At 33.2% G+C, this 16,730-nt stretch overlaps 2 protein-coding genes across 5 annotated transcripts; both read left to right on the top strand.

The window, feature by feature from the left end:
- Positions 1–217: 217 nt before the first annotated feature.
- Positions 218–2,675, top strand: LOC108335426 (putative DNA glycosylase At3g47830). 2 transcript variants are annotated; one of them, XM_052872005.1, is made up of 4 exons: positions 218–630; positions 721–921; positions 2,083–2,139; positions 2,194–2,351. In XM_052872005.1, exons 1-4 carry the CDS (start codon positions 292–294, stop codon positions 2,215–2,217), a joined length of 621 nt encoding a protein of 206 aa, XP_052727965.1. In that variant the 5' UTR covers positions 218–291; the 3' UTR covers positions 2,218–2,351. The 2 variants fall into 2 exon arrangements, with proteins under 2 accessions (XP_052727965.1, XP_017426936.1); XM_017571447.2 differs by having other exon boundaries at positions 221–630; positions 2,210–2,675.
- Positions 2,676–5,578: 2,903 nt separating this feature from the next.
- Positions 5,579–14,032, top strand: LOC108323133 (alpha-mannosidase I MNS5). 3 transcript variants are annotated; one of them, XM_017555498.2, is made up of 15 exons: positions 5,579–5,828; positions 6,190–6,232; positions 6,313–6,378; positions 6,455–6,516; positions 6,654–6,753; positions 6,945–7,127; positions 9,262–9,310; positions 9,392–9,571; positions 9,756–9,876; positions 10,009–10,090; positions 10,181–10,266; positions 10,370–10,470; positions 10,887–11,028; positions 11,154–11,304; positions 13,563–14,032. In XM_017555498.2, exons 1-15 carry the CDS (start codon positions 5,692–5,694, stop codon positions 13,779–13,781), a joined length of 1,722 nt encoding a protein of 573 aa, XP_017410987.1. In that variant the 5' UTR covers positions 5,579–5,691; the 3' UTR covers positions 13,782–14,032. The 3 variants fall into 3 exon arrangements, with proteins under 3 accessions (XP_017410987.1, XP_017410994.1, XP_052727179.1); XM_017555505.2 differs by having other exon boundaries at positions 11,225–11,304; positions 13,563–13,701; XM_052871219.1 differs by lacking the exon at positions 5,579–5,828 and adding an exon at positions 5,868–6,083.
- Positions 14,033–16,730: the final 2,698 nt, after the last annotated feature.

The following is a 16,730-nucleotide window of genomic DNA, read 5'->3' on the forward strand; positions in this document are numbered from 1 at the left end:
AAGTTATCCAAACTAATTCTAAGTAAGTGAATAATTTAATCGTAACTTATTTAACCAAAGGTTTATCATTAGTTTTGCAGAAGAAAAAAAGTTTATCATAGAACAACTTATGTCATAAATTCGACACGTATATTAAAACTCAATTGCTTACAAACAAAAGATAAAGGTTTTAGTTATAACTTGATTTAAGGACGTTGAAATTATTTTTCAAATTTATTGTAAATGGGCTAATCATGTACTTTTGCAGTAATCAGCGGTAAAAGCACAGATTGCAACGACGTCAAGAAGAGAATGGAAAGGAAGCGGAAGAGGAAGCAGCTGGTGCAGGGCGCTGAAGAGCCAAAGCCGAAGCCGGTTCGTTCCGGCCCGACCCGAACCGGAACTGTGAAAGATCCGTTCCCATCCCACGCTCGACCCACCCCGCAAGAATGCGAAGCCGTACGAGACACTCTCTTAGCCCTACACGGCATTCCCCCGGAACTCGCAAAGTACCGCGACGCGGTCCAGTCGGAGTCACCCGAACCTGTTCTCGACGGTTTGGTCCGAACTGTCCTCTCGCAGAACACCACTGAGACCAATTCCCAAAAGGCCTTCGCTTCTCTCAAAACCTCTTTCCCCACTTGGGAACATGTATGCATCAAACGTATTCGTTTGTAATCGCTCGTTTCAATCTTGTTTTTTGCTGTTAGGTTTTAAACGGTGCCGTCTTCTGTGTTGAAGGTTTTCGGTGCTGAGTCCAAGGACTTGGAGAATGCCATTCGATGCGGAGGTCTGGCCCCGACCAAGGCTTCATGCATTAAGAACGTGCTGCGTTGTTTGCGCGAGAGAAAAGGTCAATTTTGTTTGGAGTATCTGCGGGATTTGTCCGTCGATGAAGTTAAGGCTGAGCTGTCCCTTTTCAAAGGAATTGGTCCCAAAACAGTATTCTTCTTTTTCTTTAGCAGTTCTACTTGCCTCTTCATTTTGCAGTTATTCAGCTAATATTCAAGCATTCAAAATCTCAACACTTTGCAGCTCTGTTCAAATTATTTGGCCTCATGGTACTTTTGTATGCCGTTTTGGTCATTGTCATTTGTTAAGACTTGGGAATCATAATTGCTTTTGATAACATCCCTAGAAAATATGTGACTTTATGTTGAATTATATTTTTGTAGATCAAGCAACCTTGTGGTCGCGTACAATATTTCATGCCTGGCTATGCATAAATCTTTGTTGTGTTACTTCTTAAATTGCAGTGTTTCCCTTTTCAATATACCACATATTTTGGAAACTGTGCATCAGAATGTTTTCCTTGTGAATCCTTGTGAAAAACATTTCTCAAACACCGCCTTGAATCCTTGTGAAAAGTGAGATACTTTTGTTTTAGTTTGATCAAAATGTGAATTCTGGCAAATGATGCTGTTTCCATCGCAGCCAGTGTTCTGATGTTGATTTTTTTTTCAGTTTTATGTTTATTTCTTTCAGTTTTTTGTTTGTTTCTCGTTCACAGACAACTGTTATCCAAAATTTTCAATTGATTTCAAAATATTTATACCAAACCTTTTATCTGCAAAAGAAGTGGCAACCGTAAAAATAGTATAAACATCCTTGTACTGGCTTGCTTTGCCAATGATGTTGATTTTCTATTTTTGGACGTAGTTAAGAGCCTCGGTCCAGTTTGTCCTACAGGCCACTCAACGCAATGAAATGATAAGCTTTCTGTCACCATATTTCTTATTTGGTTGAAATATGAAGAAATTTCACCCTCACTGGGTCACTGTTTTCTTTAATCTGTTTTACGAGGAGGATAATCCTATGAGGAAACACTTTCCTTGTTTCCCATTCTTTTTGAGATATCATGGTATATAGGCATTCAGATCGTTGTAAGAGTGCAACTTGGTTTATACTTGCGGTAGATTAAGTATGGCCTGTGTTATTCGTTGGACAAATTTATGTTAATAACACATCAATGATGATTGTATTTTGCATCGTCGCCCAGTAAGCAAACAGCATCACGTGAAAATCTGTAAACTCAATTAAACACAAATTTATTTTCCCTTTCCCTCTTTGTGTTGGTTCTCTAAATTGCGGGATTGATTGTAGGTGGCTTGTGTGTTGATGTTCAATCTTCAGCAAGATGATTTTCCAGTGGACACTCACGTAAGCATGATTTCATCTTTTACTGTATACTCATATTCATAACACTTGATTCAGTTGAATATTTATGCAGATATTTGAGATTGCAAAAACCATGGGTTGGGTACCAGCTGTTGCAGACAGAAATAAGTCGTATCTTCATCTAAACCAACGGATACCAAATGAACTTAAGTTTGACCTAAATTGCCTTATGTATACGCACGGAAAGCTTTGCCGCAAATGCTCCAGTAAAAAGGGTAACCAGCAAGGAGGAAAAGGTAATGATGAGTCCTGCCCTTTATTGAATTATTGTAAAGAGTAAGATTGAACTTTGAGTGGGGCAAACAAGTTATTTTCCATAATTGATTCTCAAACTAAAAGAATTCAATATGGGCTTCGCACTCTAATCTTGTTACTATTAGAATACTAGGTAGTTTTGACTTAGGCTGTTAGAGAGAGGAACAATTTTTATGACATGAAAAAATGGCCAACAATTGTGTGCTAGTGCATGATGTACTTGCTGGGATTAGATTATCTAAAGTAAGCTTTTCCATTTTTAATCTTGTGAAGGGGTCTTGCTGGAAAATGGAATATTGTTTGGATCTCTCTCTTAATAGACATTAAACATGCAGGGCATACTCCATAAATTGCGTATAGTGCATCTTCAATGGGAGAAACCTATTTCAGTTTCTAAGGACACTAAAAGTTATATCTTTGTACTGTCACATCACTCGTAGGAAAACTATACATCGTTTTACTACTAAGAAACTTAAGAAGCTCACGTTTATATCCTTTACTCTAATAGTAAGAAATCCACACTTCAAGACATATCTCTTACGATGAGGAAACAGTTCCTTGTAACAAGGAACCTCTTTTTAAGAAGAAATTCAAGTGACGCATAAACTTCTCTGTTTTTTTAAGAAAATTCGTCATCCTAATGAACTGGTATAGGAGTTGCTCTAAGATGGTCCTTTTCCAACCAGTAAATTTATTCAATCAATATTGATACTATATAATATTAAAATAATCTACGTTTTACCGTTATCCCCAATGACTTCTACAATTCTTTTGTATTTTTCTTTTGTTAAACTTGATTTATGAAGTATATATTATTTTATTTTAAGAAATAAAAATTTATGCTGTAATTAGTTCTTGAGAAGTAGTAGATGAATCTTAATTTTATGGGTACATTACACTTAGGGATGATAATGGGATAGGTTTGACTATTTCATCTTATTTAAAATAAAAATTTATCTTCATTTTTATATCAAATGCATATGAAATTTATGTCCTATGTTCATCCCTCCCTTTCGGAAAACAAAAATATTTATATCTGTTCGTTTACTACTTTAACTATCAATTAAACAATTTTTTACAAAAATTAAAAATCACAGCATAAATATAACATTATTAAACATTTAATGTAAAAAGAAAAAAAATGTTATATATATATATATATATGTGTGTATGTGTTTTAATATTAAATATTATAATTATATAAATACTAAAGGGGTAAAGGTTAATTAATAATCATATAAAAGAGTAAAAATACTAAATATGTGTATTAAAAATAAATTAAAAGAAAAAAAAGGCTAGAATAAGTTTTTTAAGATTTATTTCGTCCTTAAATTTAATTTCTGAAAAGTTTTTTAAGAAAAAGTTAGAATTACAATTTTTTTTCACGATTATTCTAAAAAAATTATTTCGTCCTCAAATTTAATTTTTATATCTTTCATCTTTACAATTCATGTAAAATATTTTTCTTGACAAACAGCTTGTAGAGTATTTCTTATATGACATAAATTTTTATAGCAAATTATAATATATTTTGTTTCAAAAATGTTTTAAATGACTTTTATAAGGTGCGATCATGAAATATGTATAAATTTAGTCTAAGGAAACATATATTTAATATATAAATACCAATTATCACATATAATTTAAAAAATTAAGTATTATTCATGTCTTCCCAATATATAATTTTTTTTCAAGATTAAGATGATTCAAAAATGTCTTTAAATTCATGTGTCAACTTGGTTTGGTTTGGTGTATATATTTCATTATCTTTTTCATGTCAATTGGAATGGTATTAATGTTTGGCATAATTTTCAGGATTTATAATTGTGTTTAGTAGTGTGTTGTATTCAAGAAGGGACTTAGTCTTAGAGGTTATCCTAACACTCCAATAATCATCAATCTTAAATAGAGAATGAAGGTTTATGATGAGAAGTAGCAGGAGATCCTAGACTATTGTTTGATTATTCGGTCATAGGTAATAAACGGACTAATCTTGAGTAATATTTTGGGTGAGCAAGTTATTCCACCACTACAAGTACAAAACTTGTCATAATCTGACTTCAATACACATATACGAATGATCAAGTCTAAATGTTTTGATTCTATTTAAGTTTTGATTTGAATTGAGAATGTAATTATTATGTATGGTTAAGCTAAATTGTGATTGTTTCATTGTAAAAGTTAGCTTATCCTTCCTTTCGTTTTTATATTTATTTGTATTTATCTTTTGTAGTTATTGATTGATATGATTAAAGGATAATGTTTCAAGTGCTAGATAACGAGAAGATTGACGTATAGATAGTAGAGTCAGTTCTTATTTATATTTGAAGTTTTACAGATATTATTTTAAAATATTTAGTCTATGTATAATTGCTCTTAATTTTAGAAATCCATTATATATAAAATTTGATGTTATGGTTAGATTTAAATAATTGTAATAATAATTTATATGTTATCTTTTAAGTTAGCTGTTATTATTTATTAAATATATAATAATTTCATAATAATATTAAAATTATATTAAAATGGATGTCACGATAATAATACATAAACTTATTTGTTGTATTATTTATCGAAATACATAGTTGTCAGGTATAAGTAATGGGAGATAAATTAAGTTAACTCTTATAATTTTAATTATAAGTTTTGAAACATTAGTTGTAATTAGTTGTAATGCTAAGATAATTTACAAACATTACAAAAATTTCGAAGCAGGTTTTGTCCTATAGATAGAATTTACGCTCAAAAATAATTTTATCCTTCCATGTTATCTCCACCGATATTTACTGAATTTCAAAGGCTGATATGAACACACGTAGTAGATGTGAATGTCGGGGTCAGTCAGATCAAAGTGTACGTGTGTGTAGACTTCCCGAGATAAGTTTTTGCCCATATCAATGTTGATGTCTAACATTGACCGATCAAATTATTATTGCAATTAAATATAAATATTAAGGTAACATTTAAATATTAATTTTTAAAGTAACATTTGGTAAAAATTAAAATTAAGAAAATGATTTAGCAGAATGTATAGAAAAATTACACTTAAGTGAAAAAGCTATGTAGTTTCTTTCAAATAAAATAGAGAAATTATGAGATTATATTAAATAAGAATGAAAAATGAATTTTTAATTAAAAATAACATAAATGGAGGGATACAGAAAAACAAAAGATGAAACATTGATCAGATCTTTCCCGGTTCTCTCTCGTTCACTGCGACAGCATACCATAATCCGCTACTCTCTTTCCCCTTGGTTTCAAACCAAAGTCTCAAAACCCATGTTTCATCCTCGTCATTACACAACATGTCTGCTTCTTCTTCTCTTCCTTCTCGTACTTTCCGACTTTTCCATGTCCCAATCACAATCCCCTTGGGCGGCCAAGAAAAAACGCATGAAAGAGAAAGTTCGCAATATGTATGTAAATATCACCCTCCAACTCCGTAGTCTTTTTAACATTTCAATTTTACCTGTTCATCTCTTTCTCGGCAATGTTTAGCTCACGCGTCTGAGTTTCGAGTTAGGATGGGGAAAACACATTAAGAAAACTAGGCTTACGTTTTCCTACCTAAATCGAAGGCGTATTGAACTTATTGATTGTTTTACGTGTCCTGCTACTTCGATCCTTGAATTATACTGATAATGAGTTTTACAGAAGAGGCAATGAAGGTGGTAGGAATTGCCATACCTAATCTTTGAAGTAGGTTGAGTATTATTTTCTTCCCTGGAGAACAATTATTTATTAATGTTGTTGGTTCGTGGCACTTTTTGTTTGTAGGTTTTACCACGCGTATGACAACTATATGACATATGCATTTCCGGTCAGTTTGTTTCTATATTGTCATTTTTCTTTTATTGACGTACAATAGTGTGCAATGTTTAGATTGTCATATTTTTGCAGCATGACGAGCTTAAACCTATCTCTAAAACTTTCACCAACTCCCTGAGTGAGCTGGGAAATTTGAAGGTAATGATATCTCTATTTAAGAACATAAGAAGAAAATCAGTCAGAAAACTGTGGAAATAACTGTTTACTACTGCAGCTTGAACACTTGCCTCAAGACTATAATGGCTCTGCGCTTACACTTATTGAATCGCTGTCTAGGTATGTGTATTCAGCTACCACATGAGTTGTTAGTTTATGTAATTCTGTTTTTATTCAATTTGTCCTGTTTATGATGAGTTCATGTTGTCTATCTTGTTGATGTGGAAACTGATCCATATTGTTCTATATTTTATTAGCCTTGTTATTATGGGAAATAACACTGAATTTGAGAGGGCAGTGCTTTGGCTTTCAGAAAATCTTACATTTGATGTTGATGCACGCATAAATCTTTTTGAGGTAAATGTTTCGACTTGGTTGAAATTCTTGAGTCCAGAGTTTTGTGTGACATGATGTTAGTTTGCTCTAATTTTGAAAAGGGGATTGCTTAAATTTCTTCGGAATGATATTGAAAAATAATTTTTTTCTAAACACTTGAATTCTTAAGCACTATAATGTGATTTTCTTATCACTTGATTGTAATCATTCAGTGCAACATAAGAGTTCTTGGAGGACTTGTCTCTGCTCATTTGCTTTTATCTGATTCTTCAAAGAAGTTGTTACAAGGGGCTTACAACAATCAGCTGCTAGTTCTGGCTGAAGATTTAGGGAAACGCTTCCTACCAGCATTTAATACGCCTACTGGATTGCCATATGCATGGATTAACTTAAAGGTATGCATAGAGCATTCAAATTCTGTCACTCTGTAAATCTTTTATTTAGAGGGAAAGGCATCAGCTTATATGTTATTTTCATTTAATTTGGTTGGTAAGCTTTTGAATGTTTGAAGATAAGTATGTTAATATTAATCCTGTAGTCAAGAGTCAAAAGTTCTTATTGCATCATTAATTTAAAGAAATACATTTCCATGTCCCTGTCACATTTCCAGCTTGTTTTCTTGTGTCCACCACAGCTGCTGTCACTAGATGTTGTCCTTCCCATTGCCAACTCAACAAGCTGAGCCCATAATTGAATTCAACATTAGTCACTTTGAGGTGGGGGGCTATGAATTTTTAGGTTAGTCAGTCCATCCAGGCATGCCACCCCTCTCCATTGATCTCTACCAATGTTCTGGCATGAAACTGTGCACCAGTCCACCTTTTCAGTAATTCCTCCCTCCACAGATCAGCTTGTCTTCTGTATTAAGTTCACCACAATCCATTGTGTTTCGGTTCCACCACCCGAACAGGCTGTTTAACCTTGTCTCTGTTGTGTGTGGTGGCCATCTTTGTCTCTGTTTCTTTCCATTTGATCCCAGTGCCGTGTGTATTGTTCTGTTCCATCTGTGTTTGTTTGCCTTCCTGTCTGTTTGACTCTGTTTTGTCTTTCTGTTTATATCTGCATGTATTGACATATTGTGTTTGTGTATATACTTGCATGACATCTACTTACAATTTTCATGACACTGTTTGAATTTTAACTTTGGCTCTGGTAGGGCTGTTGGTTGACATTTTATGAGCCATTTTCAAGTCCATTAAGACAGATCAAGTTTTTCCCAAGCTGTCACTTTTCAAAGGTTTTTTCTTTTCTTCTACAGTTTGAAGTTATTCATGTGGTTTAAAGCTTCCAAAACCGTTTTGATAAATTTGAAAAGGCTTGGGACCCACTATAAATATTTGTAATGATTTTTCTCTCTTGATGGGCATCTTTCTTTCAATGTCTCTTCACCTTGGTTGTGCAACAGCCTATCTTCCGATTGTGCATCATTCTTCTTATGTTATGTTTTCATGACAATGATTATTTTGGTGCTTCTTTTGTTATCTCTTCAGCAGTCAACAGTTTTTGGGATGGTTCATTGCGTTATGTCGTCTCTTCTCTTCAGCCATCTGGTTTATGAACTTTACTTTTAAATTATTTTCCTTGTTAAATGCACTTATTTTTAACAAGCTAAGAGCTTAGTAAGCTTTAGCTTCAGAAAATTCTAAGTCCAACCATGTTAGGAATGTTATTAAGTTGTATTTCAATACATCCAATAGTTTCATATCACTTAAGAGTTGAGTCCAATAACAATTTAAATTTACCTTCCTCCCTTTTGATCCTAAGACGTCTTTTAAGGACAAAATCGTGATGAATATCTGAGCTCCAATTTGGATATATAGTGTGTATGTATATATGTTATAACAAATAAATATTTTTTAAGTATATTCAGTTATAAATATATCTCTAAATATCTTAAAGTTGGATAGGTACAATACAAGCTGAGCATAATAGGTGTACTGCACAAGATCATGATCTTGCCAATATGTTAGCATAACAACCAACATTAGGTTATATCTCTTTTGTTCTTTACTACATTGATTCTGATGGAATAAAAATGGTTAAACTTTTACAGTTCTGTGCCAGATCACCAGTTGAGGCCATGAGATGATTCCTCTAAATGCCATAATAGATGGATAGATATTCATTTCTATATGCAACATTTACTTTTATTTATAAAGTATATTATACTTTAAAATAAAGTTTACTGATAGAGAAATAATTAGTTTTTAAATTGCAAAGAATTCTGTAGACTTGATATGTGTAAAGAGAACATTAGATCCAACTGTTGAATCATTTAATGCTCATAGAAAAGTTGTTGAATGGAATTAGTTTGGTCAGATTTTCACTTGGAGTATGTGATTCTCCCATCTATGCATACATCAAAGACTTTAGATTATAAGGTGTTAATCTTGTACCTGAACCATGTTAATTCAAATATTTAGACATAAAAAATTATAGATTGTGGTCTTTTGCATTTTCTTTAAACTTTTTTTTACTCTTTTAAAATGATATATAACTCCCTACCAATGCAAAATATTCTGTACACAGTATGGAGTAATGGAGAATGAGACTACAGAAACAAGCACTTCAGGGTGTGGTGAGAGGTCTAGCTTAGTGTTTTAAGACTAGGGTATAGTAAAATGATTTAAGTTGCTTCTAATTTTCCTTCTTTATGCAGGTTCCCTGATTCTTGAAATGGGTGCTTTATCAAAAATGACTGGCGACCCCATATACGAATCAGTAGCTTTACGTGCTCTTCGCAAGCTGTGGAGTATGCAGAGCTCATTAAAACTATTTGGAACCACATTGGACGTGGCAACTGGGCAATGGATCGAATATTCATCAGGAATTGGAGCTGGTAGTTAACTCTGACCCACCAGGGATATTCTCACTAGTTTGGCTAATTGGATAGTGCAGCATATAATCTACATGTTTATTGTCTGTTGAAAGTATTTGATAAATTTAGTTATTCTAAACTTTCAAATGCTAATGACTGGCCTTCATGTTTCTTTTGTTGGATTTTATTTCCTGGGTTATTTTAGGGGTTGATTCCTTCTACGAGTATCTTCTCAAAGCCCATATCCTTTTTGGGAAGGAGGACTTTTGGAAGATGTTTCACTCTGCTTATGTTGCTGCGCAGAAATATTTCAGACACGGTGCTTGGTATCACACTTGTTAAGAAAGTCTTTGCTTTTTGTTTATGCTGCCTAAACTGTACTTTTATACAGTACTAGAAAGGTGCTGATAGGAGAATGTGATCAACAATTGTAACCTGGACTGGTTGGCCTAATGCAGGTACCATGAAGCTGATATGAGGACTGGAAGAGCAACTTATTGGCAGCTTACAAGCCTTCAAGCATTTTGGCCTGGCCTACAGGCTAGTAGCTGGACTTCGAATTTTACTTACTTAAAAATTAGGTTTGATATCTTTCTGAGTTTGTAATTGCATATGACTTCTGGAGAGCAGGTTCTTATTGGGGATGTTATGGCTGCTAATTCCTCTCACCGTGAGTTCTTCCATGTGTGGAAGAGATACGGAGTGCTACCAGAGAGGTATTCTCTGATTTTGCCATCAATCTGTAATCTGGTTTTTGTTCTTACAGTACTATATAATATATGTATCACATTGAATCATAAATCCAAATCCGTGTAAAAGGTATTTGCTGGACCACCAGATGATTCATCCTACTGAAAAATATTATCCCTTACGTCCTGAATTGGCTGAGTCAACATTCTACTTATATCAAGCTACTAAAGGTCTGATAGTTCTTCCACCTTTTTATTTTATATTTGTTGATATTGAGGCATTAGGTTCAACTGCTTCTAAAATAGTATGCTCTTGAAAAGAGTGGTGTACATGTAAATACTTTTTTCCATGATAGAAAGGGTTTCAAACTCTAAATTTAACAAGAAAGCTATTAGCATACAGCAACATTTCAGTCAAATAATCTGGCAGCTAGGCTTCTTCATGCTGTAATACATTAGTACTTGACCTAGAACTTTATTTTAAAAATGAGTATTATCTTGGTATTTTCTATCAACACAACATCATAACAATATCACAGATATTCGATTTTACTAAATATATTATCTTTTAAATTTAATCTCTATAACATCAATAAAGAGAATCCTACCTGACCAATAATGATATATTCAACCATTATTAATTTCAGATCCATGGTATATTGAAGTCGGTGAATCGATAGTGAATTCCCTTAATTTATACACCAAAGTTGAAGGTGGTTTTGCAAGCATTAAGGATGTGACAACTATGCAATTGGAAGATCATCAGCATAGTTTTTTTCTTGCTGAAACGTGAGACCTTTTCTTCCTCTTTCATAATGCTAAGGTTAAAAATTATGAAACAAAAGCAAATTGGAATTTTTCTCAAGTAATTATTGTATTTCAGATTTTCTGATTAGATCCTGTGTTTTCTTCAGGTGCAAATATTTATATCTTCTGTTTGACGATTCGTTTGTACATGACAATAATTACGTATTTACAACTGAAGGTCATCCTCTTCCGGTACTCCGCAATTGGCATGAAGAGCTTCCAGAAGCTTATGTTCCAACTAATTGGACTTTTGTGAAGGTATTTTTACAATTTACTGTAGTGCTTGTTGGTTTTGCTTGTATAGATAAATGAAAAAAGTGTCATAAATCTCCTAAAGTTTTCCTCATTTGCAAAAGCCTTTATAAACCATAATTACGTCATTAGATCCTTCCATCCACCTGCTGTTGGGTACTCTAACTGAAGAGTGTTTTGGTAAAATATTAGCCTCCATCCTGATAATTTATAAATATATCCTTTAAAATATACTTTTATCAATTTTTTTACTTCATAATATGAAAAAGGGGGGAAAAATTAGGACAGAGGGACAAAACTTAGATGCAGTTATTTAAGTGTTTTTTGTGCTCGCCTATCAGAATTGAAGGATTATCTTGACAGCTTTTCTTGAATTTATGCAAACCTTTTGTTACATCTCTTGCCAGCTGTTTAATCTATTTACTTGTAGTTAGAGTCTGTTTGGCTTTTCCATATACATTTTATATGTAAGATGAGAGCCTCTACAAATTAGTTTTTACCCAAGCTAGTTTTTGCTAATAGATTTCATTTCATTTTTTTATTAATACTTTCTTTTTTTAATAGTACTTTTAGAGAAATTTATCCAATCATAGCCTTGATCAGCCTGTACAAGATAACGGTGCATAATGGCTGGCTTGAAAAATGCTGACAGTATCTCTAAATGCATGCTTATATTTTTTATGGAGAAATCTAGGGAAGAGGTTGACTCTAAACTTGAGTTTGGTGATAAACATTGAAATCAAAGAATTTTTGCTTTAGTAGAAGTAAGATGGAATCTATGAGGTACTATTTTAACTAGAAACAAGAGGACGTTTGGGACGATGTCATGTTACAGGTATAAGTTTAAGTTCATAGGTTTTAATATCACTAAACAATTGGAAAACTAATGAAGACATCACATAGGATACATGTTGGGTCGTTGACACAGAAAAATACTGGGATTTATTTGCGACTAATTAGTACTTACTAAACCCAATGGTAACTTTTATTGCAGTGCTAATGTGACCGGCTATACTCTATGGTAGTCAATATTGAGCTTTAAAGGGATAAGAAAAAAAGGGGGGGAGTAGTAGGAAGAAGTATCTTAAGATAGATATGTGGTTACACAAGAAGGGACATGATACAATATGATTGCATACAAGGAGATACTGGATAACGGCTGATGAGAAATAGCAAAAAAATTGGTAAAGGAGGTTTGAACCTTCATAGCGTAGTAGAAGCATCAATGAGAGTAGATTGCTTGGATTGCAGTTTTATGAAAAATGGGTAGAAGGAGATTAATGTGGACCACTCATTAGGATTACTGTATCTCTTTAAATCTTAAATTATTTCAGTGTATTTGCGCTTCTTTATCTTTCCTATATTGATAAGATCTGCACATTGTCATAGAATCCCTGATTTAAGATCCTTAGCATTATTATTTTTTATTGAGAAAATTTTCAATTATGATTCAATTTATTAAAGATTATTTTATGTTTATTTTATTAATTAGGATATTTGTTTGATAGGGTCCTACTCTTTAAGGATGTCTTTATGTTTTATTTTATCAATTAAGATAATCGTTAGCTTTTATCTTATCAATTTGGGATATCTCTATAGTCTGTTTAAAAAGACAGTCTGATCGGAATATTATCATGATAAATTTTCAGAAAAACCTGAGTAGGAATTCTATGAATTAGAGTCAGCATTGGTTGGAAGAATGATTCTTCCATGTTTAGACCTGTGACTGGATCCTTCATAAAATTTCGTAATAGAGATCAACAATATTGGAGAAAATTATTATAAGGATTTCAAAACAACTAATATTCCTGTGAATTAGTAGTTTTCAACTGGGTCAAATGACATCGTGTGATCCACATAACCTTGTCGCTCTCATCTAATGGATAAAAATATTGTTATTATTGAACTCTTCCTAAGTAACTTCATGGCAGGTGGGGTGAAAGGATCCATTAGTGTAATTGTTGTAGTTTAGGACTAATTAAAACAATTTTAGAGCTCTTGATGGCACTTTGCAAATAGGTCGAAGTTGATGGCCTTTATATACAATCTTCCCAAAGCAACACATTTTTTTATTTCTGTTTCTTCCATTTCATTTGCACATGATGCTGAAAAAAAAAACTCTTAAAATATTCTTAGCTGGCACTACAAAATAGAGTCTACTACTGTTTTTATTGATTTTTGTAAGAAAACAAGACTTTCAAGAAGTTGTGTGGTCGTGAACTACACAAAACACTTAAAAACTGAATATTTATCTTACTGTGCAGAGGCAACCAAGAGTGAGTCGAATCAGCGCAATGTCTCTGCAAGTGTGTCCTGCTTTGAATTTAAAGTCAGGTCAACATATTGAGAGTGCTTGCCACATCCCCGATGCTCGTAGTGACTTCAGGTGTTTGACAGACGAAGATTGTGGAGTTGATGCCACTACATGCAGAAGAAGATCATGCAGTATGGCTGGTTTTTGTGGGTTATGGCTCTTCAGATGATACCATGTTTACAGGAATTCTTTTAGGATAAAAAAACACAAGTGAAAATTTCATTATACAAATAATAAATGCAATGGTGTCAACCATTAATTAGCACCCGTCTAATGTTACAGAATTAGAGTAAATTGGTAGGTAAACACTTGACCAGTTTTGTTTAGAAAGAGTGTTAGCTTTTATTGAGGCATAACATGAGTTCATTGTATTTTCCCATTACAGATGCCTTAATTTGATGCAGTGAAAATTTTTATTTACTTCCTCATGCTGCTCTTATCCTTTCCATTTTAAACCTACCAAGTGTATCTTGGAGAAAATCTTTCAATATAGTCAATAGGTACTCTAATTAGTCTTCTTGTAGGTACTTGATATCATGAAGTGTCTGAAAACATCATCGATAAAGTACAAATTGACACAATAAAAATAATTTCGTATTACTTCATCAGAACATTTTTAAATACTCATAAAAGGGTCAATGATGAAGTGAAAAGAACCGGAAAAAAAATACTAGATGGTTAAAGAGTTACTTCTATTCCTCAATTACTGCAGTTTATGATTTTTATACACAGATTAAGAACACTGATAAATGTCTTTTATTATTATAATTTTACTAAAATAACTCTTTAATAAGTATTATCTGCAGAATAAGTAATATATTACATTTTCCAATGCACATTCAAAGATGTTGAAGCATTGTATATATGAGGGTTACTTCCTCCACCACAAGTTGCTATTTGCACCTCTCCATTCCCATTTTGCCATATAGTTAAAAGTTTTCTTTTATGAGAGTTGATGTAAATTAAAATCCGTTAAACAACGCATCTCCTATACCCTCCTCCCCACTTTTTTAAAACTCTAATTATGCAGCGCTCACCCCTTTACTTTTCTCTTTTAACGATTTGTTTTATTTTTTAACAATTTTTTTATACATAAAAAATATTACAAAAATTATTAAATTATGTAAAATTTACACAAATAAACATTTACAATATTCAAAAATTAAAACCTGCAAAAAAAATGAATAAACTAAAAACAAAAAAAATTAAAAGAGTTGAAATGCAAAGGCTTGAACGGATTTTCCACGTCCATTTAAGCTTTCGTGTTACTCTTCTTCCTCTTACACAGCACACCACATACATCCATTTACTGAGCACGTATATACAAAAAAAAGGAAGCTTTAACCACAAAAATGTGCAAGGGAAGAATAAATGAAGAGAAAGAGAGAGGGGGTGAGACTCTCTGTGTGCGAAGAAGAGAGGAAGAGAGAAAGTGAGGGGTGAGGGCTCTCTGTGTGAAGAAGAGAGGAAGAAAGAAAGTGAGGGGGTGGAGGTTGCAGAATTAGGGTTTTAAAAAAGGTAAATAAAGTTAAATGGTAAAACTTAAAATTTTTTAACCTAGGATATTTTTGGAATAAGAAAAAGATCTGGGGAGGTGTAGGGAGCAGTTGGGGTGGTGGAGGGAGTAACTCTATGTATTCATTCACATTATTTCATTATGGATTTGCATTAGAGCTATCAAAACGGGTAACTCGACTTAACTCGACACTCGGCCCAGCTCACTACAGGTTTGTCACTTAGTGAGCCAACTCAACCCGAACCACCATGAGTTGGTGGATTAAACGGGTTGGCTCACTGACTCACTTAATTTTAAGTTTTTTTTTAAATAAAAAAATTATAATTTTAATATTGATATTTTTTGTATCACTTGTCCATTTATAATATTAGAGTCTTCAATAGATAAATATATAATATTTTTCTCTCTTGAAACATTTTTTTATCTCCATCTACAATACAATAAAAAAATGCTAACTAATAATATTGAAACACAAAATAATAAATAATTCAAATCTAAACAAATTTCACTCCCAACATGGGTGTTTAATTAATTTTGAAAATAAGGAACTTAAATAATTTTTTCAAGCAAAAAATAATAATAAATATTTTTATATAAAATTAAATTTTAATAAAATAAAATTAGGTAGGTGGGTTGGTGGACCAATCCGGCCCATCACGGTTTAACTTGCATGAGCTGGGTTTAAATGAGCCGGATTGAAATCTGACCCGCATAAAAAAATACAATTTTTTCAAACCCAACCCGACTCAAATTCATGGTGGACCGGATTGACCTGCAGGTTGTGACCCATTTTGACAGCTCTAAGTTATATATATATATATATAGTTATATAGTTATATATATAGTTATATAGTTATATATAGTTATTAAAGAACCGAAAGATAAGTTAAATTTTTTAGGAATTTTCAAAAGTTTCACTAAAATTTCACTATATATTCGATTTTTTAGAAACCCATACTATATAACCTTATAATGTAAGACCCGTAATTTTGGGACATGGTGGTTACCCACCTTTTTCATTATTGGAAGCAATTATTGGAGGTCTATTTACGGGGAAGCTTAGCAAGGGAAGGATTTCATTTTTTTTTGGCATGTGAGAAAGAAAGAGAGAGAGAGAGAGAGAGCAACCAAGGGAGGAACCCTTCCTTCCTTCCATTTCCAGCCATCCAAGAGCACCCATGGGAAGCTGTACCAACTTCAGAAGGGCTGAGAGGTGGATCTGGGTTGGGCATCTGGTGGGAGGAGAGTCCTTGCAGCAAGATCTGGGAGAGGAAGTGAAGAATTGTTGAGGTTGCAAGGAGATCTTGATCTGCACATCTGGGAGGAGATAGATCCCAAAATTTACAAGGAAGTCTTCAAGAGGTAAGGAGAGTTTGATTTATTTCATTAATTGTTGGTGTAATCTGTATTTTGATGCAAATTTGGGAAGAATGGGTTGAAAATGGGGTTTTCTGGGTTTCTCTGGAATCTGCGCGATTCTGCAGAATTCTGCAGAATGCGCGAACGTTCAATTTTGGTGAAAATTGGACGTTCGTCCAATTGGTGCTCGACGGACGTCCAATTTCTGGACGTTCGGTAATTGTTCTGAGCGTCCGTCCGAAT

This window comes from Vigna angularis, chromosome 1 (assembly GCF_016808095.1).
Source record: "Vigna angularis cultivar LongXiaoDou No.4 chromosome 1, ASM1680809v1, whole genome shotgun sequence".
NCBI classification, from domain to species: Eukaryota; Viridiplantae; Streptophyta; class Magnoliopsida; order Fabales; family Fabaceae; genus Vigna; species Vigna angularis.

What these genes read in the sequence shown, in the direction of transcription:
- LOC108335426 (XM_017571447.2), top strand. Translation starts at nt 292, where the DNA reads ATGGAAAGGAAGCGGAAGAGGAAGCAGCTGGTGCAGGGCGCTGAAGAG. An exon ending in CTTTCCCCACTTGGGAACAT is followed by an intron (nt 631 to 720) that starts GTATGCATCAAA and finishes TCTGTGTTGAAG; the next exon opens with GTTTTCGGTGCTGAGTCCAA. An exon ending in ATTTTCCAGTGGACACTCAC is followed by an intron (nt 2,140 to 2,209) that starts GTAAGCATGATT and finishes ATATTTATGCAG; the next exon opens with ATATTTGAGATTGCAAAAAC.
- LOC108323133 (XM_017555498.2), top strand. Translation starts at nt 5,692, where the DNA reads ATGTTTCATCCTCGTCATTACACAACATGTCTGCTTCTTCTTCTCTTC. An exon ending in ATATGACATATGCATTTCCG is followed by an intron (nt 6,233 to 6,312) that starts GTCAGTTTGTTT and finishes ATATTTTTGCAG; the next exon opens with CATGACGAGCTTAAACCTAT. An exon ending in CATTTTGGCCTGGCCTACAG is followed by an intron (nt 10,091 to 10,180) that starts GCTAGTAGCTGG and finishes TCTGGAGAGCAG; the next exon opens with GTTCTTATTGGGGATGTTAT.